Source organism: Squalius cephalus (genome assembly GCF_949319135.1).
Source record: "Squalius cephalus genome assembly, chromosome: 7".
Lineage (NCBI taxonomy): Eukaryota > Metazoa > Chordata > Actinopteri > Cypriniformes > Leuciscidae > Squalius > Squalius cephalus.
In genome coordinates this window covers 564960-592610 of record NC_137128.1, presented here as the reverse complement: position 1 = coordinate 592610, position 27651 = coordinate 564960, and the positions used below count along the sequence as shown (strand labels likewise).

Below are 27651 nucleotides of genomic sequence, written 5' to 3'. Positions count from 1 at the left end.
TTTGTTCTGGGTGTTATGTTGTTGTTGGTTTAAAAAAAATCCAAAAAATGAAATGAATTTATTTATTTTACAGAATGCACTTACAACACCATTTTCAACAAAGCGCAAGGGCTCGTCTACAAATGATCAACTGTCATAACACTGGGACTCCCTGTATCCCACAGTTCCATGCACAATGAAGGGTGGACGAACCAGCAGTGCTAATAGACTGATTGTCATATTCGGTTTCTGGGTGAAGCAGGAGGGTGTACAATATTTATTGAATTCTTTTTTTTGTACTTTTCTTTAGGATGAACACAAAAACGAAGGCTAACTCTCTAAGCAAAAGAAACTACTGAGAACCAAGCAGAGCAATAATAAAACACAACAACAAAAATGAGACATCGCCCATGTGATTTATTTCATTCCTTACTCCTCCCCACTCTTACTTTTTAGCATGATCTGTTTGATTTTATAATATAATTTTTCTTTTTCTTTTACCCTCTTTGAACATCAACAACAACAAAAAATCCTTCTCTAGATGTTTTCAGTTACAAGTGTCACATAGGCTTGAACCTCACTGACAATGTCATCATAGGCGTCGCAAGGTGGTTTCAGAACCGAGAGGGTATCTTCCAACAACTGTATGGCTTCATCGAGACTAATTCGCTGGCTCCCCGATGTACTCAGAAGCTTAGTGAGTTTGTCGCTGCTCTGTACTAGGTCGCCCAGGGTAAGAGAGCAGAGTGGGAGGCCCTTGAGCTGCTCCACTGGAGGTGCCACGTTCCCCAGCTCACTTTTGGCCAGTAGGACAGCGACCAGAGGACCACAGATTTTCCCCAACAGTCCCAAGGTGCTCTCGTTGAGTTCCTTGACCACCGCAGCCTTCTCTTTCAGTGACACCCCAGAGAAGGCGATCTTGTCATACAGGGCGGGTTCGATACTCTTGTGGACATGTCTGTCCCTCCGTTCGGCGACGTGGGAGATCTCAGACATAACTTGGCTCACCCTGACACAGCTTTCCTCAATTCCTTCGCTTTCTTTCGCTGAGACTGGGGAGATTTGTTCATCTAGGTGAGTGTTGAGGATCCCCAGGGCTTTGTTGGTGATGGTGTAGTATTTGTGGAGATAGTGGTGGAGGCGCTGGGAAGAGCGAATCAGCTCTTCTTCTTTTTTTTTTATCCCCAAAGAACAGCGACAGCATCCTGGTGGTTTCTGTTAGTAAAGAGGAAATGCACTGCAATTATACAATAAAGTAATGCACTTGTGTTGTATTGGCTGTTGAATATTACACATCAACTTTCCGACTGACACCTCTTTAACAAGACAAGCTTTTGTTTGTGATTTGCATTATTTGCTTTAGGTAGTTTTGCATCTATCCTACAGGTTTAATGGTGGAACAAAAGTATTCAACAGTGACGTATTTCCCATTGACATTTCATCATTTACAAAATTCTACAATGTACCACTTTAGTTATGAGACAATGGGGGAACCCATGGAAAAGATGAGAGTGCATGAGTTGATGTTTGCAGGGATCTTTCACAATAACAAACTCCAACACCAAAAGGTTTTAATCTTGTCAAAAGCAGATGCCTATTGCTCTAATACTGCTCAAGGGGTGTTCACAATGAACAACGGATGGCCCCTGCTGAGGTTAAGATTGAGTCTTTTTTAACAAAAATGTTCAAATATACAATGAAGAGGACTGAAAGCAGGGATAGGAAGAGCATGGAAGAAGGGAGGGAGGATACATGGATGAATAGATCAACTGAAATTCAGATTATATGAATAAAAAAGACAACTGATTCGTATCTTTAGTAAACTTTAATGTTGAAAAACAGAAAAATCTTGAATGCAATATAGAAAGAAAACAAGCACTGAAGTACCATTTAACATTCAAAACAGTTTGATCAAGAATTACCACTTTCTTAATCAGTTTCTTATTAATCCATATGTAAAGATTACCAGAGTAACTGAAAATCATGATAGTGTAGATGATCCAGTACTAATGAATAGAGCTAGATACGCAACAATTCAAAGCTAACCTAAGGATGGTGACCGTTAGTACCCTAGCTCTTTCATTACTTCAATTCTAACCTTGACGTTAGTTATACGATCCTGGAACTCTACAGAAGCAGGCCTGAATTCATCCAAAGCTTTCTCATACTCTTCCAGGGCCTGATCAAGTTGATCTCTCTCTAGTGCCCCCAAAATGGCTTGGATCATCATATCAATGCCCATGAACAGCACCCCTAAGGCCAAACTGGAAAAAGCCCCTGCACACACTTTAGCACATGTGGATATTACGTTTGCAAATATCCTTCCACTTTTGATTAGGTAACAAAGTACAGTGAAGGACACAAAACTTAAGGCACCCAATGATCCGCTGAGTATTGATTGAATTTTTTGAAAGTCTTTGACGCTGGGTGACAGGGTTTTCAGTTTCTCATATAAGTCAGGTTCCAGCTTCTCCTTCAGCTTCTCATCGATTTTCTTTACTTCTGCCTGGATCTCATGCATGCGTTGTATCATCACCTCGCAGTTCTCCTTGATGGTGGCCTTGTTGTTCAGCTCTATGGGACTGAAGGACAAACCCAGGTGCTTGTCAAGAACTTCAATGAGTTGGTTAGTGGCTCGGAAGTTGTTCTTCATCAACTCCAGAAGCTCTTGGTTTCTGCGGATGACCTCCTCCCTTTTAGCAGGGTTATCAGGGAAGAAGATGACACTCCAAGACATTTTTCTTTGTTTATTTTGAGTTCTTGAAATGAAGAGAGAAACATATATTTAGGAAATTGTGCAAGGGCGGCACTGATTTAAATGCAAGAAGAGACTAATAGGTTAAACCTCTGGGTTCTGAATCATATCAGTGCAAAAGAGACTCAAATAACTCTGTCGATTTTTGTCATACAGATCAGTGTTGTACATCATTCGATCCAGTTAAGTCTCTATTATTTTTGTGTAAGCTCACAATAAAAACAAAGTGTTGTGCTTTTCGCCAAATAAAGAAAAATAAACATGATGCGAATTCTGCCTTCTCTCTGTCAGTGAAGTCCATTCTGAAATGCGTCCGAAAATGAACTGTTAACTCCGCGAATATTTGTCACACAGGAACGAGTGATGTGTCTTGATGAAGCTAGAATTCTCTTCTTTTAAACAAAGTCATTTATATATATATATAAAAAATATTCTCAGTTTATGTAATCCGTTTGAAACCAAGGAGAGGCACAGTTTTTTCCTTCTACCTTCATTAACTGCAATGAGCTGAGGCGGCCACGCCCCCCTGGCGCTTTCACATGGTAATAGTTTAGGTGATCTATCTGCATCGTGCACGCCCCCGATCAATGCCATAAAAACACGCAGTTTCATCAGAGATTTACTGATAGTTCATCGCGTTTTAAGGATGGCACGCTTCTCCGGTCAAGACGCACTTCAGATGATTTTGGACAGCGAGGAAGAATTCTATGGCGTTATTTTGTGTAAACATGCTCACGAGCACATTATGTTATTTCACACGAGCAAAAATGAACCTTCAGCTGGCATGATAAAAGTACTCGCGCACAAATTCAACAACCGAGAGGTGTACAGGTAGCTGCGAGCGAGCGCCTGGCATACTCTCATAGGTTAACTCTGCTTGTACAGTGGAATCCTGCTCGCGCGCAGCGGGCTTCTGCTCGCGGAGTGCTGTTTTGCTCGCGCAGTGGATTTCTGCTCGCTCAGCTGATTTCTGCTCCCTCGAGTCTACATGACTTTTGACAATTTGGGGGCGGAAACCAAGGAGGGCACTGACCCTCTTATGATTGGTCACTTTCATCATGGAAAATCTTGCGAAATCCTAACCCCGCCCACCTTCAGACGCAGCGCACGTCACTCAGCTCGCTCTGCTACTCCGGTTATCTCTGTGTATATTTTAGGCAACGAAATATGTGATAAAACACAATACTAACTCTTTTCGTTTTCATTTAAAGAAATCTTAAACATTATAGCCACACAAATGTGGTTCATGCAACACGTATTGATTATATTCACTGCACATAACGTTTGCCTATTTATATATATATAAAAAAAGAATATATATATATATATATATATATATATATATATATATATATATATATATATATATATAAAACACAAACCTGCCTCTTTTCGTTTTAAATATAATATAAAAACATTAAACATTTTAATATGATCCAGGCAATATGTGAATTTGTACTAAACAACAGATTTTGCAGTAAACAACATTACAGTTTTTAAATTTTTAAATACAATTATTACAATTTAAAATGACAAAACTCAACCCAGTCTCTTTTTGTTAAATTTCATTTTTATCAATATTAGCCATTATAAAAGTATAAGTAAAAGGTATAAGAAGCTATACAAATAAAGCAAACAATTCAGTCAAACACACAAAGTCAGTCACATAATAATAATTATTTTATCTAATGTTATCTAACAAATGGAAACTTATTGTAAAGTGTTTTTTATACTAGTTTTTTTTCATCTCTGTAACCGTGATATACACTTTAAATTTAATCTAAATTAAGCTTTGGTACTGAATTGGTACCGAGAACCGTGGATTTTCACTGGTATTGGTACCGAATACTGAAATTTTGGTACCGTGACAACACTAGACAGGACCTGGAACAGACAAGCCATTTTAGACGACCTCATCCAAATAATTTTGTAATACATATTTTGACGTTTTGCAGAGGACTTGGAAAAAAAAAGAATAGTATGAGATGGACACACTTTGTTCAAAGGTCATGGTAAGGTACAGGGTGTTTTATTTTGACTAATCACAACTGTGGCCTTTAAGACATCATTTATAGACTAAGGGCAGGACCTAATCAAACATCGCAAGTCGCCAACGGTGAAGCGGAAACGTTCCCGGTACCTAATCAAAATAAGAACTTCGAGCAAGTTATCCCGGTACCTAGTCAAGCGGTCTTTGCTTGAAATTGAGGAGCTGACGCTTTTTCATTACAAATAGGGGGAGAAGGGGGAGTGGTCCCCTATCCACCCATCCATCCATCAATTATCATTAACCGCTTAATCCTTTATAGGGTCGCGGTGAGCCGGAGCCTAACCCAGCAGACACAGGGTGCAAGGCGAGACTACACCCTGGACGGGACGCCAGTCCATCACAGTCCACACACACACACACACACACACACACACACACACACACAGAGGGCAATTTAGAGTGAGTGGTCCCCTATCGCCTTACCTAATCTAATGAATTCAATCCTCACATAAGAAACACAATTAATACATAAATACAAATATCAAGACATAAATAAAAAAAAAATACAAAGATAAATATATTTATTTATTTATCTGTATTTATTTCTTTATTTACTTATTGTTTCATTTTGGCACAAATTACACTCCATATAAACCTCTACAGATCAATTAACAATAACCCAATAATACACAGCATCTATGAAATAAACCGTATGCACTGTGATGTATTGCAGTCTACATTTCCGTTGTATTGTACGCTCTTAAAACAAATGTGTTAAATGTAACACATGTGCGTGCTTATACAAGGACAACGCAATATTTGTATTAAAATCAACAAACCACAACACAATGATGTGTCTTTCTAACACAGTCTGTGTGGCTGAAAACACATTATTGTGTAAGAAATGCACATTATTGTGTTATGGTTTGTTCATTTTAACACAAATATTGTGTTGTCCTTGTATAAACACGCACATTTGTTTTAAGAGTGTAGGCGACTCCTACAAGAACAGGATTACCGAATCTATGTTACATCCTTCATAGGCTACCTTACCCGACCGAAGAAGCTGTGTGTGCGTGTGTTGTTGTTGATGCGGCCATGTTCAATACCTGACAAAGGGGTGACATCAATGGACCTTTTGCTGATTCCCCACAACCGAATGAGGGGATTGAACATAAGCGTCACACATAATAAGGCCAGCTCACGGTGTGGGCTTCACAAATAGACACCAAACTGCTCTCTGCCACATGCTGTACATCTCATTCTGTCCCTGCTGCAGATCCCTCAATGTATACATAGGCTGATATCAATGTGCTAATACATAACATGCTATATGGGCACCTGTGTGATGTAGCTCATTACCACCCTTGCAGGTAAACACACCGACAGGTTTTCTTTTGCACTTGGGAAAGAAGAGGATAGTCTACATTAGCATCGACTGCACAAGGTATGAGCATATAGGATGTGTATCAGCATACTACATATGGTTTGCTTGTAGTAGGTTACGAGTTTCCGTGGAGTTACTGAAATGCAGCCATGTAGAATTAAAACAGTTGCTTGCAGGGTTGGGAGCAAATTGGTGAGCTTTTGGTGCCCACAACCAAACCAAATCCCCCAACTTCAATCACGTCTGGAGACATTCTCAGTGATGTGCTTGACTGAGGCTCCTGGAAGGCAGCACACTGTTGTAGTAAGGGGGTCCAAACTGCGAACTGAGCTTGCTGTGTACAGTGTTTCTCAATATGGAGTCCCCAACAATCATGACTTCCCTTCTTTTTGCTTCCTGGCCAGCACTGTTTATAGGGTCCTGGATGTTGTTTCTTTCATTCTCTTGATGTTGGTTTTGGTCATCTAAATGTTGAAGTGGCTCAAATTTGTTGGATGTCTGGATTTCTGGTGGTTGTGTTTGACGAAGTTTCTTTTTTTCCCTGCTTCTGCCTATCTGAACCCAGCTGTTTCGACTCTCTTCCATCTCCCTGGTGGCTTTCAGGGCAATAGCAGTTAAAGTGGGTTTGTTGCAACTGAGAACATTTTTAGTACACAGCTGGAGACTATCTTCTGCTGCTTTGTTCGTTGCAGTTGGTATTTAAACTGCCTACTAGTTCAGTATGGATCTGCGTACTAACCACAAGATCATCCCCAGTTAGTATCTCAGGTGATGAATTAAGGTGAGGGGCAACAAGTACTTAACATTGAATAGTGACTGAGTTAATAGTGACTTCTGATTTGGTAACAGGATCCTGTTCTGGTAAAGCATTTGGATTTTATAATACATACACACACATTCTAACCATTATTTTTCCCTTTTTCTTTTTGCATGGTTTCTGGACCTTGCTTCTACCTGCTTGGACCTAATCATTCTCCGGTAGGTGCATTTAACTTTGGTTTCCACACAGGATTACAGGGACAAGTCCATGGCAGATTCAGTTCCATGAAGATTCACTCTCACGATCCCCATATGAAACGTCTTCAGCAACCTCAGTGAAACAGATACCCAAGTTGTTGCTACAGATCTAGTGTACAGTTTGTATGTATTTAATCTTATATAAGACTTACAGAGCATGTATTTTCAATTATGAAGGCAGAGATCTCAAGGTCGGCAAAGTGCGATGCCTGAGATTTTTTTTTGTTTTCTTGAAGATGAGGGCAACATGCGTATTGAAATAACTCATTGTGGCAATGTACCTCGCCCCTGTGTGCATATGTGTGTTATATGTTGCATGTTGTGTGTAAATGTTGGTGTATAGTCATTGGTACACGGGATATAAACGGGTCTGTGTTTCACGTGGTGTATTTAAAAATATATAATTGTATTTAGACACGAGGATTGCACATCACGCACGTGCATTTAAAGTATTTAGAATGTGTGCATGGGGGTTGCACGTAATTAATTCACGTGAATAATTAATTAGTAATTGAATCCCAGCACAACAGTATAAATAGATGCACGTTTCATTCACTCGGGGTTGGGTGTTCGTGAGTGGAGAATGGGAGAGAGAGGAGTACATACACAACACTTTCGGATGGAGAAAATTAGGAGAAAAAGTATTTCATTTGCAAATTGCTTGAGATTTTCATGTCTGGGCGTGCGAGCGTGAGACAAGGTCCAAATGCATAGGTTTTGAGGTGTCTGTGAAGGAAGCAGTAATGAGATGCTGATGTCCGAAACGCAACTAAAAATAAATACTAGCTCGAGTTCTCTAATGTAGCTAATAAGCAGCTGCATTGGAGTTATTATTATTATTATTATTACTACTACATATAGAAGACACCATTATCCAAGAACACTCAAAGGGTTTATCAAGCAATATAATACGATCTATTATAAAAACAACATTACAACATAACCTCAACATCCTTGTCACTCGGCCACTCGAAGCTGAGCGGTCTTCCAGGATTTTATTTTAAAAATGACCTCGTAAAGTATTTGATTATCCATTGCAAGCTTTTTTTGTTTTTTTCCCCGGTTCGGCCGTCTGGCCTCAATCACTCAAGAGCAGTCTTACTTCTTGGTACGTTTGTTACTTCTGTTTGCAAGAGCAGCTAACAAAAGTATACCATGTAATGAAAGAGAAAACAAAAGCAACACTGTCAGTAGAATGTGTACTGAATGAGTAATAAAGAGAGGGTGAAACTGCCATATTGTTGCGCAATTGTATTCTTGTATTCTTATTCGTACTTCGGTAGTCCCTTTAGACTTATGAGGATTCTTAAAGAGTGGACTTATATTTGTTGACTGGCTATATTAATGTCTTTACGCCTATGCTTCAAGTGCTTACAAGCGTGTTAGTTAATGAAAAGGGGGTTCACTTTATTTTAGGGGGCCTGTTCACTATGAACTAAAGTAGTTACATGTCCTTTCTTCATGACATGTAGCTCTGCACAACGTTTTGAAGGGTGAACCACACACACAACACTAAGACAATTTGATGAAGACGAAGGGAGTCAGTTTTGGGGTTTGAAGGTAAGCATGCAGCATATTTACCATGACATTTAGACCTGACCAAATAAAAACTTTCACACACCTGCTAATCACAAATTATAATCCCAGTATTCATGTTGGGTTCCCTCTGTGATCGAAGCAATAATCCTCTAACAAAATAAAATAAAAAAACACCTGCAGTACCAGATTTCTTGTGTGTGCTTAGAGGGTGTGTCAAAGTTTTGATTTTGTCCATAATTTAACATCTTAGTAATTAAGGTATTGACTGAGGAAATAGACAATAGGTCTCTGAATAAACCCTTTAAATATCACTTAAGTAACTTTTAACAGAAGAAGAAAATGCTGATTTTTAGGTTTACTCTTTGATTATTTATCATGAATAGGTGCCACCACACCTTTTAGACCATAACTTTACATTGTAACAAGTTAATTAAGTAACTGATTTATTAATTGTGAGAAATGTTACAAGATATGACTTAACAAATTGGTATGCCACCGATTATTAATAGAATAGCATATATTGTTTTATTAATATGTTTACTACTATGTGTGTTAATAGGTAAGTGCTACTACAACATTTACTCCATAACTTTACATTATAGCAGATAATTTACTAAGCCATGTATTAACTGTGAGAAGATTTACTATAAATCAAGTAATCAATGGTCTAACCCTTTGCGGTCCTTTGTCGGACTGGGTCCGACATCATTATAGCAATGATGCTATAATGATATAGCAATGAAAAAAACGGGTTTTTAGTAGTTTTTTCTGCGGAAAAAGTCGAGAAAACCATTCATTTGCCGAATGGGAGCGACAGGAGCCGACAAGTAAAAAAAAAAAAAAAAAAAAAAAAAAAAAGGCGTATCTCATGAATCTACATGGTATCAGGTGTCAGATAACGGGGCATTCCCAAGTGTGGCAGGACGGGTTGTTACCCCTCCTAATTTTTTAATTTGAGGTTCGGCCAATGGGCTGGGACCATGGGTGTATAAGACCACGGGCTGCCAGTCGTAGGCGTGCGTCACTTTTCGGGGCCGTGACGTCACCTACGCGCCCTGCTGCTTGTGCTGGAGGATCAAATGTAAACATTTGATGTGGTAAGGAAAACATGTATGACGACATTTGTGTAACGAGATTCCTGTGGGTTTTAATCGAGTGAGTACTAATCTGTATGCTTTATGTAGTCTAAAGTTCATCCGCGTTCTCTGCCGATGAGATCTGGCTCCATGCATCGCTAGGAATTCGGGATATTAATCCCAGTGCAGCATCTGTTATTGTGAGTATGGTTGCTCGAGCCGGAAGTCATAGGGAGAATGAATGGCAGTGTAACACTCTGTTTTGTTTATAGGCGCGTGACAAGAGCAATGGTGGCGTTCTGGTTAATTGTTATAAGCTCTGTGCCTCATCACAGAGATGCTGGTCGCTCCGACGCTCCGTGCTTCATCATAGAGTTGCTGTTCGCTTCGACGCTCTGTCTCACATCATAGTTGCTGTTCTGTTTCCATCGGATTCTGTTTCTACGAGACGCTCTCAACGATTTTTCACCTGTTTTCACGAGACTGAGATGTTCTTAACGGATTTTCATCTCTTTTGTGCTTCCTAAGCTGTGTCTAAGTCATATGTTTTGAGTTGCTTTTGTTTTCTTTATTTTTGTTTACTACTTTGGTTTTAATGGTTGGGTATTTTTGAATTTGTATTTTGGTTTCAATTCATTTATTGTGATTATTGAATATTGTTTGTATCAACCATTTTCTACAGTTGACCTATAGTGCCAATTTATTTAATAATTTATTTAAATTGAGTTTGTTCCCTTTTGTTATTTTTTTTTATCTTAATTTGTGACGATCCGATTGGAACTGAGAAGTTGGTTCCTTCCCGGAACTGCATTGAGTACTTTATTTTGTTTATGCATATCTCTACTCCCTTAACGTTTCTTTCTTTCTGGTTGTTGCCAGGACCTGGGCACCCGGGGGAAGACGAGTGACCTTTTGGTGATGGCATCCTTCACTGTTTGTCGTGGTCTTCTCTGACCTTGGTCGCTGTGTGTGTGCTAGTGTGTGTGTGTGGTCACTGTGATTTGAGTGATTTCCATTAAGGGTGATATTCTGAGACTGCCCCCGTTGGTAAGCCTGGGTTCCTTGGCCACTAATGATTGAACTTACAACAGAGATGAGTGTGATTGCTGGTCAATGCCTCTTTTAATGATGAATGTTGCTTAAATAAAATACTTTTGTACGATTACTTATGTCTCTGACTCCAACGGTGATTGGGACCTGTGCGTGCCTTAGCTTAGAGATTATATTAAATTCTTGGGGTGAAATTCCCCAGGTGGCGTAGTCGGAAATTACATCAATTTGAGTCAAACCACGCCCACTTTGCCACATTTTGGCGTATAGTCGGCAGGATTATTGCCAGATTGGGTCAGAGACAATAGGCTGTCTGTGGTACATTGTTTGTGTGTTTTTGATTTCTCATTTTTGGAAACAGAACAGCAGCGTGGTGTAAGTGTAGGTGGCTCCTTCTCTGGGGTGGTAAGTCCATTTCTGTTTGTTCGAAACTGAGGAAGAATTACGGGAGTTGGGAGCTCAGTTGAAGGCTGATAGTGCCGGGATGCAGCAGCTACAGGCGCCAGTGGCTGGTGTACCCGGGGATGATGCAGCCTTGCCTGGTGCCTCCGGTGCTCCACCTGTTGTGCCCCGGCCTTCTGGTGCTAGTGCACCGGAACGTTTGGTTTTCGTGTGTCGGTGCCCAAAATTTAACTGTGAATCTGGGTTAAGTATTGATGAATGGGTCGAGGAGGCACGAATGTGCATGAGAGCACGACATAGGGGAATCGCTGAACAAGTCTTTTTATTTGACCACCTAGAGGGGGAGGCCCGAGAAGCGATTCGATATCGTCCTGAGGCGGAGTGCGGAGACCCCAGTAAAATTACTAAAGCGTTGCAAAAGCTGCAGGGTCGCTTAGTTGCATGTCCCGTTTAGGTTGCCCTGTTCCCTATCTTGTCAGATAGATAGGTGGATTTTAAGTACTGTGCGTGACCGACACGAGCTCTGTGTTGAGTCAATGCACGGGTAGGTAAGTGGCTGGTTCGGGTCTTGTAACATGTCCCGTTTAGGTTGCCCTGTTCCCTATCTTGTCAGATAGATGGGTGGATTTTGAGTACCGTGTGTGGTTGATATTAGCTCTGTGGTTTCTATTGTTACTGAGAGTTGTATCTGAAAGCTTTGGAACTATGGGGGCTGGAAAGACGTCAGCCGTGTCAGTGGTTGTAGCTGCCGGCTGGTTATGGGCCGTTAATTCCTTATGGTCATTTGGGATTGGACAATATGGCCCTGTTCTTTCTGGTCTGTCATTAGCCCTTGAAGTTCACTGTTTTATTATTAGGCATGAGGTGCTGTTTAGATAATGGCACCTGTAATGTGATTTTAAGCATGTAGTCTTCTAGCTCCCAGGGTGATCGGGTGGTCGCCCCTCAGCGAACAGGTCGAGTTGGAGTTGGTCGGCATGGGAACTTGTACCATCCTCCCCGGGTGGTGGGAGAGTTTGGAAGCAGGGTCACAGTTGGCTTTGAGGTAACCACCGCTGGTATGTCAGTTTTGTTTAGGCCTCGGTCATCAGTGGTGTTGGTGGCTCCGTATCGAGTCCATCGTCGGGGCGCCGATGCAAAAGGGAGGAGAAGATTGTGGCAGGATGGGTTGTTACCCCTCCTAATTTTTTAATTTGAGGTTCGGCCAATGGGCTGGGACCATGGGTGTATAAGACCACGGGCTGCCAGTCGTAGGCGTGCGTCACTTTTCGGGGCCGTGACGTCACCTACGCGCCCTGCTGCTTGTGCTGGAGGATCAAATGTAAACATTTGATGTGGTAAGGAAAACATGTATGACGACATTTGTGTAACGAGATTCCTGTGGGTTTTAATCGAGTGAGTACTAATCTGTATGCTTTATGTAGTCTAAAGTTCATCCGCGCTCTCTGCCGATGAGATCTGGCTCCATGCATCGCTAGGAATTCGGGATATTAATCCCAGTGCAGCATCTGTTATTGTGAGTATGGTTGCTCGAGCCGGAAGTCATAGGGAGAATGAATGGCAGTGTAACACTCTGTTTTGTTTATAGGCGCGTGACAAGAGCAATGGTGGCGTTCTGGTTAATTGTTATAAGCTCTGTGCCTCATCACAGAGATGCTGGTCGCTCCGACGCTCCGTGCTTCATCATAGAGTTGCTGTTCGCTCCAATGCTCCGTGCTTCATCACAGAGATGCTGGTCGCTCCGACGCTCCGTGCTTCATCATAGAGTTGCTGTTCGCTTCGACGCTCTGTCTCACATCATAGTTGCTGTTCTGTTTCCATCGGATTCTGTTTCTACGAGACGCTCTCAACGATTTTTCACCTGTTTTCACGAGACTGAGATGTTCTTAACGGATTTTCATCTCTTTTGTGCTTCCTAAGCTGTGTCTAAGTCATATGTTTTGAGTTGCTTTTGTTTTCTTTATTTTTGTTTACTACTTTGGTTTTAATGGTTGGGTATTTTTGAATTTGTATTTTGGTTTCAATTCATTTATTGTGATTATTGAATATTGTTTGTATCAACCATTTTCTACAGTTGACCTATAGTGCCAATTTATTTAATTTATTTAAATTGAGTTTATGTTCCCTTTTGTTATTTTTTTTATCTTAACACTAGAAGTCCCAGAGAGCAGCCATTTGGCTTTTCTACCTATAAAACCCGCAGGACAGCCGATGGGCTGGAAGGCTTTAGGCTAATATCCTTAATCACCTGTGAACGGTTGCTTTTGTTATGTAAATAATGTGGGGCCATGCTGAGCCACTTCAAGGAAACTTGTGTTTCACTTTGCCATCTTAGGGAGAAATCAACACACATGTTTTTTTTCCTTTGTTGCTGAGATTTATTGATAAAAACAGTACAAAATAAAATAGAAACCAACCATTTGTACACATATTTACAAATATTATTAAAAAGTGAGTGAGTACATTCCAGCAATCACTCACAATCCTGGCACTGCCATGGTATCTCCCGTCTGCATTTACCACATGTGTATCTGTAGCAGCGAACACATCGCACAGTGGCATGATTGTTCTTGCATTGGTGTTTGACTTGACACATGGCTCTTTTTCCAGGGCTAGGTGTGGAGGGTTGTGTCCGAAGCAATTGTTCTTTTCTTGCCTTCTTCGCACACATATGAGAGTTAGCCAACTCTCTTGCAAGCTCCACCAGGAAGTCCACCCGTCTTTCCTGCCTTCCGGTGCATGCTTGATACAGCACATGTGCATTCAGTGCTGCCATGTCAATCATGTTATAGAACACGGCAACTGGCCAGCGCCGTGTCCCTGTGCGGACAGTGTACTCCCGTACCATCTGGTCCATCACATCCACGCCGCACTTTGTGGTGTTGTAAAGGGTGACAGTGTTTGGCTTCCTTTTGGTGGTATTATCAGTCTGAATCACGCTGTGCATGCTGCTAAGAATGTAGACGGTCTTCTTCCGTTTGGGCGCATACGCCGTCAGCGTAGCAGCAGTGGTTGAAAACACCTAATAAATAAGATAAATTGTTATTTTCATTGCACTTTTACACACAATGACACACTTGGCGGTGTTGATTCTAAAAATTAGAAACACAAACATAGAACCACAAAAGACCTGCAACATACCTGAGTGGTGAATTCATTGCGATCTGTGTGTCTAGCGGATTGAGGGATTTCCTGGCGAATCTTGTTGACTGTGCCGAGGATGGTGGTTTTCCGGCTAAGAAGTTTATGCGCAAGTGACAGCGATGTGAAGAAATTGTCCGTGGTAACATTTCTGCCCTTGTCTAGGAATGGTTCCATCAGCCTCATCACTACATTTTCAGACAGTCTCTCTCCACTGGGACGACTAGGGTCCTTGCCAAGATATGGGAGGACATTACAAATGTACTTGGATTTTAGGTCGCAAGCCACCCAAAACTTGATCCCAAACTTGTCAGGTTTAGTTGCAATATACTGCAGGAAACAGCAGCGAGTCTTTGATGGGAAAAGCTGTTCATCAACGGTGATATGTAGACCAGGGTTGTAGGACGTGATGCAATTGTTGACAAATGATCCCCACACACTGGAAATTGCAGCAAACTTATCAGTCTTTGCTCGATCCCTCCGGGTGGACCTGTCATCAAAGCGTAGGTGTCGCATGATGTCTTGGAAGCGGTTTCGCGGCATTGTTCCAATGATATGTGGGTTTCCCAGGTTTGCTGACCAGCAGTCACGTAGTGATGGAACCTTGGTAAGCCCCCGCAAGATGACAATTGCAATAAATGCCATTAGTTCAGGGAGGGCCATGAACCATTGAACATGCTCCGTTTCCTGTGCATGTTGAATAGTCCATTCTTGAATGCTATGAAGCATGTCAAGAGTGATGAAACACAGGAAGCTCTGAAGGCGACTCGAGATACTTTTCCTGGCCTTAGCCGTTGGCTCTCCATCTGCAGCGTACGCTTTGATTGGGGTGAAAGGGAGACGCATCCCCACCTGTTCTTCACGCCACACTGTGCCATCTTTCGCTGTCTCTGTCAGGTCAGTCCCCAAACGGGCTCTCTTTTTTGGTTGAGGAGCAGTCTCCTCATCTGCAGTGTGAACAAATTCAAATTGTGAGCAATGGAAAAGTCAAATGATATCACAAATGCATGCATAGATACTAATAATAATTCCAGTATCACCTTCTCTGTATCGAAATAATGTCTGAAATATCTTCCTAAATAAAAAGATACAACTAAAGCAAAGAAACAACTAATAATGTTTTGCACTTCAGATGGCAGTGAATGTCTGCTAAGTAGTACAAACAAAAAAGTGGACAATACAAAAAAGGCAGAGTAAATATTTATGTCACTCCACTCTGCTTTTTTGGTGTTTTCCACTTACTGGTTTGAAATGAAATAGGAAATAATATGAAATGAAACTTAACCTGAAGACAGATCAGACAGCTCTGAGTCCGAATCCGGCTGTAGTTCTATGTCTTCTCCATCTGAGTCACAAGGGTTTACTTCACTCAGGATAATTTCCAAGGCCTGCCGAGTGGTGAGTCTTCTCTGCATTTTCTTTTCTTGGAGAGGAGGTTCGTACACCACAGAATTCTTGAGGGCACTGAAGTAGTAGGCTATGTGCAGTGAGATTTTATCCACCTCAGCACAAAAGGAATTACCTCTCATTTGAGAGCAAGCTGCATGCAATTAGATGTGCTAATTCATACCTGTTTACACCTGGGCAAGACCTTACATGCCAATGTGAGACATGGTCAATCAAGTTCTCTGCTTTTAACAGCCCTCCCTCCCCCACACATACAAACAAGCCACCAGCAACCATTCACACACACCCCCCAACCCCCCTGCAGATTGCTCAGGTAATGACCACATTTACACATGAATTGATGCTAATGATAGCCAAAAGACTAGCCAGTTAGCATCCACTTGGCTAAAGGAGGGTTACAAATCTCTGGGACTTCTAGTGTTAATTTGTGACGATCCGATTGGAACTGAGAAGTTGGTTCCTTCCCGGAACTGCATTGAGTACTTTATTTTGTTTATGCATATCTCTACTCCCTTAACGTTTCTTTCTTTCTGGTTGTTGCCAGGACCTGGGCACCCGGGGGCAGACGAGTGACCTTTTGGTGATGGCATCCTTCACTGTTTGTCGTGGTCTTCTCTGACCTTGGTCGCTGTGTGTGTGCTAGTGTGTGTGTGTGGTCACTGTGATTTGAGTGATTTCCATTAAGGGTGATATTCTGAGACTGCCCCCGTTGGTAAGCCTGGGTTCCTTGGCCACTAATGATTGAACTTACAACAGAGATGAGTGTGATTGCTGGTCAATGCCTCTTTTAATGATGAATGTTGCTTAAATAAAATACTTTTGTACGATTACTTATGTCTCTGACTCCAACGGTGATTGGGACCTGTGCGTGCCTTAGCTTAGAGATTATATTAAATTCTTGGGGTGAAATTCCCCAGGTGGCGTAGTCGGAAATTACATCAATTTGAGTCAAACCACGCCCACTTTGCCACACAAGTAAACAAGCTGGCTGACTGAGGCTACGTTTACACGTGGCCGGTTATTTTCATAAACGGACATTTCACCCTCTCCGTTTTCAGAAAAGTGTTCGTTTACACGAACCTGTGTTATATGCCGTTAAGAGCATGCCAAATCTGTAGGTGGCAGTGTAACGAGAAGCTCAAGCACACATTAGCCAATCAGAATCCCAAAATATAGGTCACACTTTTGATGCAAATGCCAGTTATGTCGCATACGGTGACGTCGGCTGCCTAAATGCAAACGGGCAGACGGCGTTTTCCAAGATCTCCACTCTGGCCGGAGTTTTTAGAAAGAATCGTTTTCAGAGGCGAACTCTCCGTTTGCGTGTAAACGAGGGGCACAAACGAAGGGAAATGTCTCCGTTTTTCAAAATAACCATGTACGTGTAAACGGGGCCTGAATCAGCCCATAGAGAACACGGACATTTGCAGAGCTTTTTTGAGATGTTATAGTAATAATGACTTGGATCGCATTATTGAGGAGTTTGGTGATAAAACGAGTGATCCGGAGATGATCGATCGGTATGTACGACTATTATTATTGTAATTTATTTATTTCTTACATCGGTGAAATCTATAGCAAACGAAGGGTGGGCCGGGGCTGGAGATGCCTAGTGAGTGCTTTGTTGATTTGCAGGGCCATTTAAACCCGTTTGACTGTGAAAAAAACAACAACTTTTAAACAGCTCGTCTAAAATTAACTGCACGTGTGAAAATTAATTAGACCTGGCGTGGCTGACGCACATTTAATAAATGGACCGCAAAGGGCTAATAACTGTTAACTATTAACAGACCAGTAACTAATGTTTATTAATGTAATATCTACTCATTTGTTAAAAGTTAATAGGTGCCCCTTAAAAAGTGGTTCTCAGTCCTGGTCCTGGAGTTACCCCTGTGTCTGCTGGCTTTCGTTCCAGCTGAGTTATCAGTTACTTAGATGAACGCTTATCTGAACGACCTCTGCCTGTTTAACCCTCTGGGGTCTGAGCTGTTTTCTGGGCCCTGGAGGTGTTCTGATATGCTCTGACATTTCTGGTTATTTCTGTTACTTGTGACATTTTCATGGCTAAAGTCTAATTACACTGTATTCAGCACAAACTCTGCTACAATAATATATCAGCAGCATGTATGTAAAAGTTTGCAGTTTTGAGATAATGACATTTATGCGTGGTTTGTGAAAATACAAAAAAAAATTCTCACTGAAATAAGGCCATGAAACCCCTACTGATTATTTCTTCACAAGACTTTTGAAAATTGTATGACATAGCCTAGAATATTTGCTGCAAAACTATGTGAAAATCACCCTGACTGCTCATTCAGAGAAGACAATATATTGATTTAAAATTTTTACGATGTGTTTTGTGTGAATAAGCCTTATGCGAGAGCTCATTAATATGTATGGCTTTTCTCACCTGAGAAAGACAAAGACACTCCCTAATGGCCCTATTAGGAGCTATCAGGCCCCTATAATTCTGAGCAACCTTGCACAATACTGTAAATGAGGAGATTTAAAAAAGAATGGCTTTTAAATTGTTTAGATTTATTTACACAACATAATGCAAATAGACACAACAAATGGCAAAAAAGCACTTATTGAAAGACAGACCTTTGTGCCATTCCTAAAAACATTGTACATACCTTTCATTTTCAAGGTGTTTGATTTTCACTTTACCATGTTCATGTTCCAGAGACTCATGTGAATGTTGAAGTCGGCAGGACTCAGTGGCATCTGGACCCTGAAAAAAAAAGTGAACATACTGATATCAAGAGAAAGGCCTGCACGATTTTGGAAATAAATATTAGATTTTTCTGGTTAAAATTGCTTTTTAAAATTCACAAAATACACACACACACACACACACACACGTTTATATAATATAATGAAGACCAGGTTTGCCTTGTAGGCATAAGCTATGCGCAGTGCTGGGTAAAATAATAATAACAATAGATAGCAGTATAAATCTTCCAAAATATTTCAGTAACAACCAAGCTAGAGAAAAATATATTGATTATCATGTTACTTCAAATGTTTCCATTCGTTATGATGATATGAAATGAGATAATAGTAAAAACATGAAGCCGTTTGGTGTGTTTTGCTTTTCAAATTTTCAAATGATACATTCAAACGCGATCGCGCTGCAAAATCTGATACATTCAAACGTGATCGAGCTCAAATATAAAACATTATGGTTACCATACATATCTACGTTTGCACCAGATATCCACAAACACAGTAGGCCTAACAGTAAACACGGGTCTAAATATTATAATATTCCCCATATATCTAGCAACAGTTCAACTGCAATGTGACATTTATGCAACAATAACAAACTAATATGGAAACATTTCTTACCTTAAATCTTTCTGGTCTTCAAATCGCGTTATTCTTCTTCTGAGGTAGCCTAAATCCAATGTAAGCTCTGGCGCGTCTTTCAAACTCGACGAAAAGTGAAGTGAAGTGTTTTGGTGTTTTGTTGTTGAGGTAACGAGCGCATTCGCGTCCCCATGTGGAGATTTGCATGTGAATCTCTTTTGCGCGAGTAGGCGTGGCCAAATTATCTTTAATGATCAAGCGTTTGAGAAGCTGGACATCTTGTTGGTTTTATACAAATTACTTAAACAGAAAATATTTGTTTTCGTTTTGAACCCGATCATTTGAAAGTACACACTTAAATGTTTATAAAGGTATATGGCTCATAAATGTGTGACAAGTATTCGCTGAGTTTTGTTTCAGTTTATAGACGTTCTCAAGAAAAAAAAGTTCACCGCGACGGAGAGGAAGAACGCACACCCTGTCTATTTTCTTTATTTTACAAAAGCATAATGTTTTGATTTGATTGTAAGTGGACACATACAAAAGTAGAAATATCACAGATCATTTTTATATTTTTCTTTTTTCTGTATGACCATAAATGACGGAGTAATTTAAGTTTATAGTGCTACAATGTGGAGAAAATCCAGCAAAACGCGCCGGCGCGTTTGCCGACCTCAGAGGGTTAAGGGAGGAAAACCATTGAGAAAGACAAAATGAGATCAATTAAGGGTTCAATTAAAGGGTTAGTTCACCCAAAAATGAAAATTCTGTCAGTAATTACTCACCCTCATGTTGTTCCAACCGCGTAAGACCTTCGTTCATCTTCGGAACACAAATTAAGATATTTTTGATGAAATCTGAGCCATATCTGAATCCTCCATAGGCTGCTAGTGTGACCGAAACTTGCTGGCCCAGAAAAGTTATTAAAGAGATCGTTAATATAGTCCAAGTGACTCCAGTGGCTCAATCTTAAGTATATCAAGCGACGAGAATACTTTTTGTGCGCAAAAACAAACAAAAATAACGACTTTATTCTACTTTTCATTTCCTTCGCTCTGGGCCTCGTAGTGTTTTTGCGCTGCGCGTCCGTGTTCCACGTAATCACGCATCACACACATGATGCGCGTCGGCCAATAGTAAGCCTACGTGGTGACGTGTAACACGGACGCGCTGCGCAAAAACACTACGCAAACCAACTACAGGTCCAGAGAGAAGGAAATGAATAGTGGAATAAAGTCGTTATTTTTGTTTGTTTTTGCGCACAAAAAGTATTCTCGTCGCTTGATATACTTAAGATTGAGCCACTGGAGTCACTTGGACTATATTAACGATCTCTTTAATAACTTTTCTGGGCCAGCAAGTTTCGGTCACACTAGCAGCCTATGGAGGATTCAGATATGGCTCAGATTTCATCAAAAATATCTTAATTTGTGTTCCGAAGATGAACGAAGGTCTTACGCGGTTGGAACAACATGAGGGTGAGTAATTACTGACAGAATTTTCATTTTTGGGTGAACTAACCCTTTAAGTAGTTAAGAGCTTGGATGGACCAAAAACCAGCAGACACGGGGAATCCAGGACCAGGATTGAGGTTGAAACATGTTTGTTTTATTTTTACCCCCATTCCGAATCATTAGAATAAAAAGTTTTTTTTTTTCTTTTTCTTGACTTTGTTGTTTTGAGCGCCGCCACCCGAATCTACCCTTAACCAGTATCATTGTGGGGGGGGGGGGGGGGTCTACGCACATGTTCTGCTGATTTTTGAAAACTTTGAATAAAAGTGCAAGATTGTTCACTTACACTAACCCCCACTTTCCAAAACATAGAGCAGTTTGCAGTGTGGAAGCACAAACACGTGCATTCAAAAAACATTTTAAAAAGTAATGTGTCTTTCCTATACCAGCAAGTCATTCTAGCATTTTATCACTGTTCAGTAAATGAGGCACAGCTTGTTTTGGGAATAAAAAAAAACTACACAAATATAAGACTGACCGATTCAGTTTGTCATTCTAACAATTCCTGCCACCCAGTCTTTAAATGAGCACAGCTCACCTGGTTCTCTGTTGGAGGTGTGTGTCGGTTGTCGTCTCGGCGTCAGGCTGGCTGTGGGTCAGGCTCAGGTGATCCACTGCTCTTACATACAGTGTGCTGTGCTGGAGCAGGTCCAGGTTCACTCCCCCTTTCCTGGAATCTGACCATGAGACTCCTCCTACTCCTGCTGGCACAATCCCCCATTACCTGCTTCCTCTTTCTGCAGTAATCAGAAATCGGTGATGGAGAAAAGTAAGTACAGTACATACAGTGTGCTGTGCTGGAGCAGGTCCAGGTTCACTCTCCTTTCCTGGAATCTGAGCATGAGCCTCCTTCTGAAGAAAGATTTGCACAATCCCCCATTACCTGCCCACTCCTCCTACAATGATCCTGCAGTACATTGTTTTTAATGGTGCAATAAAGCCATGTAGTTCAGAGTGTTAACACATAATGGCAAACACAAAAACATGTCATGTTACCATTTCAAAACAACTAATGAACACTAAAACCACAAATTCACTTTAACACTTCGAACAGTGAAATGGTTTAACAAATGGTTTCAAACTTTACATGTTCAGTGAATCCAAAAATCGAAGTCCATCTCTCACTTAAGACGTTTCCCTTCAGTATTCCCTTTACACTCAAAGGGCCCTATCAGCACACACTGATAAACCAGATAAAGATAAAGGGCCCTATCAGCACACACTGATAAACCAGATAAAGATAAAGGGCCCTATCAGCACACACTGATAAACCAGATAAAGATAAAGGGCCCTATCAGCACACACTGATAAACCAGATAAAGATAAAGGGCCCTATCAGCACACACTGATAAACCAGATAAAGATAAAGGGCCCTATCTTGCACCCAGCGCAATTGACTTTGTACACCGACTCATGTATCATTCCTATTTTGCACCCGCGCAAAGCGCGCTTTTCCCTCCACAGAAGCACGTCGCTAAACTAAGGAATGAACTTGCGCTCCCTGGGCGGTTCAGCGCAAAAAAGGAGGCGTGTTCCGGCGCAAACGTTCCTTCATGCTATTTTGCAGGTTTAGAAAACAATTGCGCCACAAACCAGGAAAAAATAGTTAATTTGGGTGGGTTTCTCCATCCCCAACGGCCCTGACGAGAGCGCTGCTCTCCTTGGCTGTGAACCGCTCCTGGCGCGCGCCTGGCAAATCCGCCGTTATAATAGGAATCCGCTTTAGAACAAGGGCGCCTGCTCTTAAAGGGAATGTGAGATGTCGCTCTGATTGGTTTATTTCACGTTACGCCCAAACCACACCTATGAATAATGAAGCGACTTCACACCAACACATTTAGATTTGCGCCTGGCGCAAGAGTCATTTATCCCGCCGGGAAAATAGCAACAGCGCCAAGACCCGCCCACAAAGTTACTTGCGCTTTGCGCTTTGACACTTGCGTTTCAGATCGTTAAAATTAGGGCCCTATCTTAGCAGACAAGAAGTTTAGGCTACTTTGTCTTCCTGCCAAATACATTTTGATATATCCAATTCATGCATAATAGTCATTGATACATAACTGAATACACATTTTAAAAACAATCAGCTCATTATGTTTGAAACTAGAAAGAATAAAAAAACACTACCATTGAAACATTACACATTTTTTCCTGCATTGGATATCAAATCTAATTGCAGGAATTCCAAAGACCAGTGCCAAGGAGTTCAGTAAGCAAAACCAATTTATTAACAGCGCTGGGAGAGCTCCCTGCCAGGCAATTTCAATGAGACAAAAATAAAAGCAAGTGAAGCAGCAGGGTCAGCTAAAAAACAACAGCAATGTATGTGGGAGAGACAAGGGTCCCAGGGGTCTGCCATAAAAGTACTTGCCGAGTGTCATATTTAATCCCATTCAGTTTATAACGAACAGAAGTCGTCTGTACTGCTATTCATGAAATGATCTGTGCGGACAGACGACTGTCGGCAAGCAATTTATGCATGGCTGTATAGTTGTTCAAGAACAAAATCCGTCTCGTTTTGATGACATCATCAGCACTGTAAACATTCGTTCCGTTTCATCGTTAGCGGTTGGGAACGTAAGGAAATGAAATCTACCGACAGCAACACCGAAAGTACTCCAACAACGCTCAAGAAGGTCACAGATACAAGGCATATTCCCCATTGAGGCAATGTTTAAACAAACGCTGTAGGTTTCTGTATTTAACTAAATGTGTTGCCCAGCAAAATGTCCAATCTTTGTGCACAATGTTGTTGTAAATGTGGAAAATGTCTTCTATCCACCTTATTTTTGAACGCGGAAGTAAACATGGGTCCAATATCCGGTTTTTGTGCGGCACTTCCGTTTCCTCGCTTCCCTGGGCTAAATAACATATCGATCGCGAAGGATTATGCAGAGTTGATAGAAAAATGTTACACATGCCGTAGCAGATGAATACTACAAAGAACTAAAGCCCCGCCTCACTCAGTTAGGGTACCGGACCTGGTTGAAAACACTCATGCATCTAGCTGGCAGAGTGACAAAACTTCACCGGCGCCTTCAGCCCCGCCCTAAACATAGTCGAGCCAACGCTGGACTAACACGCAAGCGTTTTGGAAGCGTTTCCAGACAAAATAGAATTGGAAAAGATCTTTGTATTTAATTTTACATGAATACATATTAATAAATTACATTTTGATGTTTGAAATTTTAGGTTTTGACAAATGCAGATATAAATGCAATGAAAAAAAATCGATTTTCTAATATTGCACCTGTCAATACAGAACGAAATATTCTGTAGCCTGTTTTGCCGTCAATACTGCCGACGTTGACTTTGCTGCTATATATATGTTTAACATTAAAGGCCTTCCACAACTCTCTCCCCATTATGTCGAATATAATCACCAATGAATGAGGATCATATGTCACCTAGCAGTGCCGCGTCAGACACGTTTCTGGTGTGCAAAGACATGTAAAACGCCACGCAGCCAGTGTGTCTCTGGTCGTAGGGCGCCTGATTAAAATGTCAATGATTTCGATGATTAAAACACTCCTGCTCCAAGTAAACCTTTCTTTTGTATCAGTTTATGACAACCTCTAACTGCACAAACAATCCCGGTCTTCCCCGAAGCCATGACGATGAGTTAGTTGTTAGGAACACTTGTTTAATTAACCGATATGGTGAAAAGTGATCAGCGCGCCAGTTACCGGAAGTCTCGCACAAAATACCGTCAACTGGCTGCGTCCGTATTTCCGTTAAAAATAAGGTGAATAGGGCAAACTGAAATAAAAGTAACCATATGTATCCATAATTGAACAAATATTTCAATAAATGATAAATTAATGATAAATAAAAAAAATATGTACAAAATTTTTATTTAATTTTTTTTTACCAAACTTTGTATATATATTACACAATTTCTTTCTACCAGCAAAGGTCATTCAAAATGATCTGGACAGCATTCAGGACTAGGCAGACACATGGCAAATGACATTTAACCCCCTGAGGTCGGCGCGATAGGCTCGTTTTTTTCCGTATGAGTGCAAAAAATAATAAAATAAAAATATTAATTTTTATCTTATATGCTTGTTTTGTACATCAATCTAACCTGTTAAGTGGGTATTATTTTTGTGTACACTCACAATAAAAACAAAGTGTTGTGCTTTTCGCCAAATAAAGAAAAATATACGTGATGCGAGTTCTGCCTTCTATCTGCCAGTGTCGTCCATTCTGAAACGCGTCCGAAAATGAACAATAACTCAGCGAATACTCAGTCAAACAGGCATACAGACAGACAGGCATGAAGATTGAATTCTCTTCTTTTAAATGAAGTACCTTATATAAAAAACAAATATTCTCATCTTGTGAAATCTGTATTAAAAGAGAGCGATTCCAGTCGACCTAATTAGAGCTGATTCAAATGTAATGTGACTCCGCCTACGGAGAGCGCATGCTATTCAAACGCAAATGAATGAGGCAATCCACGCAATCCTGTGAACGCCCACATATCAGTTTATTCAGATCATTACTTGTTTACACCGTCTCGCAGCGCTGTGATGAATAACAATAATGAAAAAAGTACCTCAGAAGTGCGGGTATATCGAGGAGCGAGCTGAGGAATACTGTAAGTTTTTGAACGGCAGAGATGCGCGCTGTTTACCACAGCTCGCAAACAGACAGTTTAAATTTAAACCGCGTGTGTGAATGAATGATGATGTTTTAGCAAACTGTATTACTATACTGAGATGAGTAAAAATCGACTGAAATATGTTGAAATAAAATGTAGGCTATTTGTATAAGCAATACGTATTAAACTGCAAATTAACATTTATATGCCCTAATATTTCATAAAAACAATGTTACAGTCAGGCGAAATATGAAAGACAACATTTTGTTGACTAGATTTGAGTACAGTTTTTACTGTAGAATATACTGCCACATCAAATAAGCTTTTGTTTAGCAATTTTTATATCTGTATAATAGTGTTGTCACGATACTAGAATTTCTAACTTCGATACGATACCTTGAAAAATATCGATATTCGATACCATTTTCGATACCACGGAGAAAAAAACTGCCTTAATATTAAGGGGATATTTTTTATTTAAAGCTAAATATAACAAGTCTTGAATATAACAATGAGGTATATTTTACATTAACAAAAATGTCCTGAGGTAGTGCACTTGTTCAAAAGCATAAATGCTGGTTAATACATTAACATTATTTGATGAACAGATTTAAACACAAACGTGCGTGCAACACAACCGAAAACTATGCTCACTGGATCGACATGAAGTCAAGTCATCTTTATTTATATAGTGCTGTTAACAATACAGATTGTGTCAAAGCACTTAACAGTATCAAATTGGAGGATAGAGTGTCAGTAATGTATAATAATAAGATTAAGCATTCAATTTTCAGTTAAAGGCATTTCATTATAGAATTCAGAGATGTCATTTTCTAGCTCAGTTTAGTTTAATTAGTATCTGTGTTATCAAATTGATGATAATCGCTAATGAAGGCAAATTGCAGAATCAAATAATATTTTTTTGAATAAAGTTAAATAAGCACATTTGACCACAGTTAAAATATTTACTTGTCTAAGATTCCTCAGTCAGATTATATTAACTTTAAGAATTACAGAGAAAAAACAAGACAACACACACTCATATCAACAACAATAGGCTACTAGTCCATCTTGGTTAATATTTCAAAAATCTTAAAATGAGAAGAGTTACCAACCTCTCGAAATTATTTATATAGATCCATCACACCTAACGCGTTTTTCAGGTTCGAAAACAGAACGAGCAGTGCGCTGCGTTTTTAATGCTGCTAGGCAACCACTGAAACAGCTGTCCTGTCTAGGGCTGCACGTTTTCAAGTTTTTCATTAACCGTTAACCGAGGCCCTTATCGGTTAATACTCGGTTAACCATAGTGTGCGTGCGCGCCGCAACCCCGAGATAGGCGTAATTTGCGGGTGGGACATGTCCCCACCACTATTTTCTAAGGTCGATATTGTCCCCACCACTTTTGAAACATCTCGCGGCACGAATACCAATACAAATAGTAAACAAAACATCTCCAGTTAACTAGCAGAGCATTCATTTCGTTCGTTTTTTTTTTTTTTTTAGGCGATCTAGCACTGAAATGTTTTGTTTTTTAAATCAAGTGATCAAAGTGCTCGTTGCCGCTGCGATCGAGAAGGGTCTTGTAAAACGTGCTGAGGTATTATTAATTCGTGGCTAGGAAACAATTCACCTGAATATTCACCAATTCACACACACACACAAAAAAAGGAATAAAAAGCTGTACGAGAATAGTCGGCCTTCACTGAAGAGCTATCTTCACAGGTAAGAAAAACAGTTTAATAATTATTCATTCGTGGCCACGAAATAATTCACCTGCAAATTCACCAATTCACAAAAAAATAGGTCTTTAGCATTCACTAATTAATAGTTTCAAACTGTTTTGGCCACGTTGTAATTCGTTAAATCAAAATGAGGGAGGGAATTAGTTCAACGTGTCCACGATTTATTAAAACGAGGGAACAAAGTCGTCGTAACAACTAATTATTTAGATCAGTGGACAGGGCGCATAAGAACAAACAGTGAGAGAGTCACGGCCGCGCGCGCGCACTCTCACCGCCTTCAAACAACACGAGCGCTGTATTGCTCTCTCTCCCTCGCGCATATCAACACAATAGTAAAAGGTTGGAAGACCGAATGTGTTTTATAGATTAGTAGTTTGTTCATATAAAGTGTTTGATTAGCAAGTACATGTTTAGGAAATGCATAATACAAATTGTATGGGTTAATGTAACGGTAAACGGACTCTGCGGGTAAAACTGTTGTGATGAAACTGCGCATGCGCGGGGTAAAACTGCTGGTATAAAGCTGTCGCTCTACGGCTCTGCAGACAGATATTATTGTGCTGCGATCAGTGGCGTGGATACTATGTTTGTTTCTGGCTCGCGCACAGCCTTCACTCTCAGACGCGCGCTTTCTTTGCCCGCTTCATATTAGAAAACTGGTCTAACGTTAGCGGTCTCTGGTGGTGCAAAAATGTATTACAACTAAATTCAATGCACGCCATTGACGCCAC

General features: G+C 40.5%; 2 protein-coding genes and 1 long non-coding RNA gene across 3 annotated transcripts in view; 1 reads left to right on the top strand and 2 right to left on the bottom strand.

Annotated features, from left to right (window-relative positions):
• Positions 1-9496, top strand: part of LOC307161626 — a 59015-nt gene extending 49519 nt beyond the window's left edge. Inside the window, exon 3 of the long non-coding RNA XR_013821765.1 lies at positions 7094-9496. This is a non-coding gene — a long non-coding RNA (uncharacterized lncRNA). The remainder of the gene's footprint in view (positions 1-7093) is intronic.
• LOC307161625 (single-pass membrane and coiled-coil domain-containing protein 3-like) lies at positions 385-21161 on the bottom strand. Its single transcript, XM_079876482.1, has 2 exons — positions 21108-21161; positions 385-2738 (listed from the first exon to the last, which is right to left on the bottom strand). The coding sequence occupies exon 2, from the start codon at positions 2714-2716 to the stop codon at positions 2042-2044; it is 675 nt and encodes a 224-aa protein (XP_079732608.1). The 5' UTR covers positions 2717-2738; positions 21108-21161; the 3' UTR covers positions 385-2041.
• LOC307161620 (piggyBac transposable element-derived protein 4-like) lies at positions 13168-15277 on the bottom strand. Its single transcript, XM_079876475.1, has 2 exons — positions 14337-15277; positions 13168-14217 (listed from the first exon to the last, which is right to left on the bottom strand). The coding sequence occupies exons 1-2, from the start codon at positions 15180-15182 to the stop codon at positions 13669-13671; spliced, it is 1395 nt and encodes a 464-aa protein (XP_079732601.1). The 5' UTR covers positions 15183-15277; the 3' UTR covers positions 13168-13668.
• Positions 21162-27651: the final 6490 nt, after the last annotated feature.

Excerpts from the sequence above, each read along its gene's own strand:
- LOC307161625 (XM_079876482.1), bottom strand. The coding sequence starts at position 2,716 with ATGTCTTGGAGTGTCATCTTCTTCCCTGATAACCCTGCTAAAAGGGAG.
- LOC307161620 (XM_079876475.1), bottom strand. The coding sequence starts at position 15,182 with ATGCGTCTCCCTTTCACCCCAATCAAAGCGTACGCTGCAGATGGAGAG. Across the intron at positions 14,218-14,336 it reads GCAATGAATTCACCACTCAG|GTGTTTTCAACCACTGCTGC; the intron begins GTATGTTGCAGG and ends CTTATTTATTAG.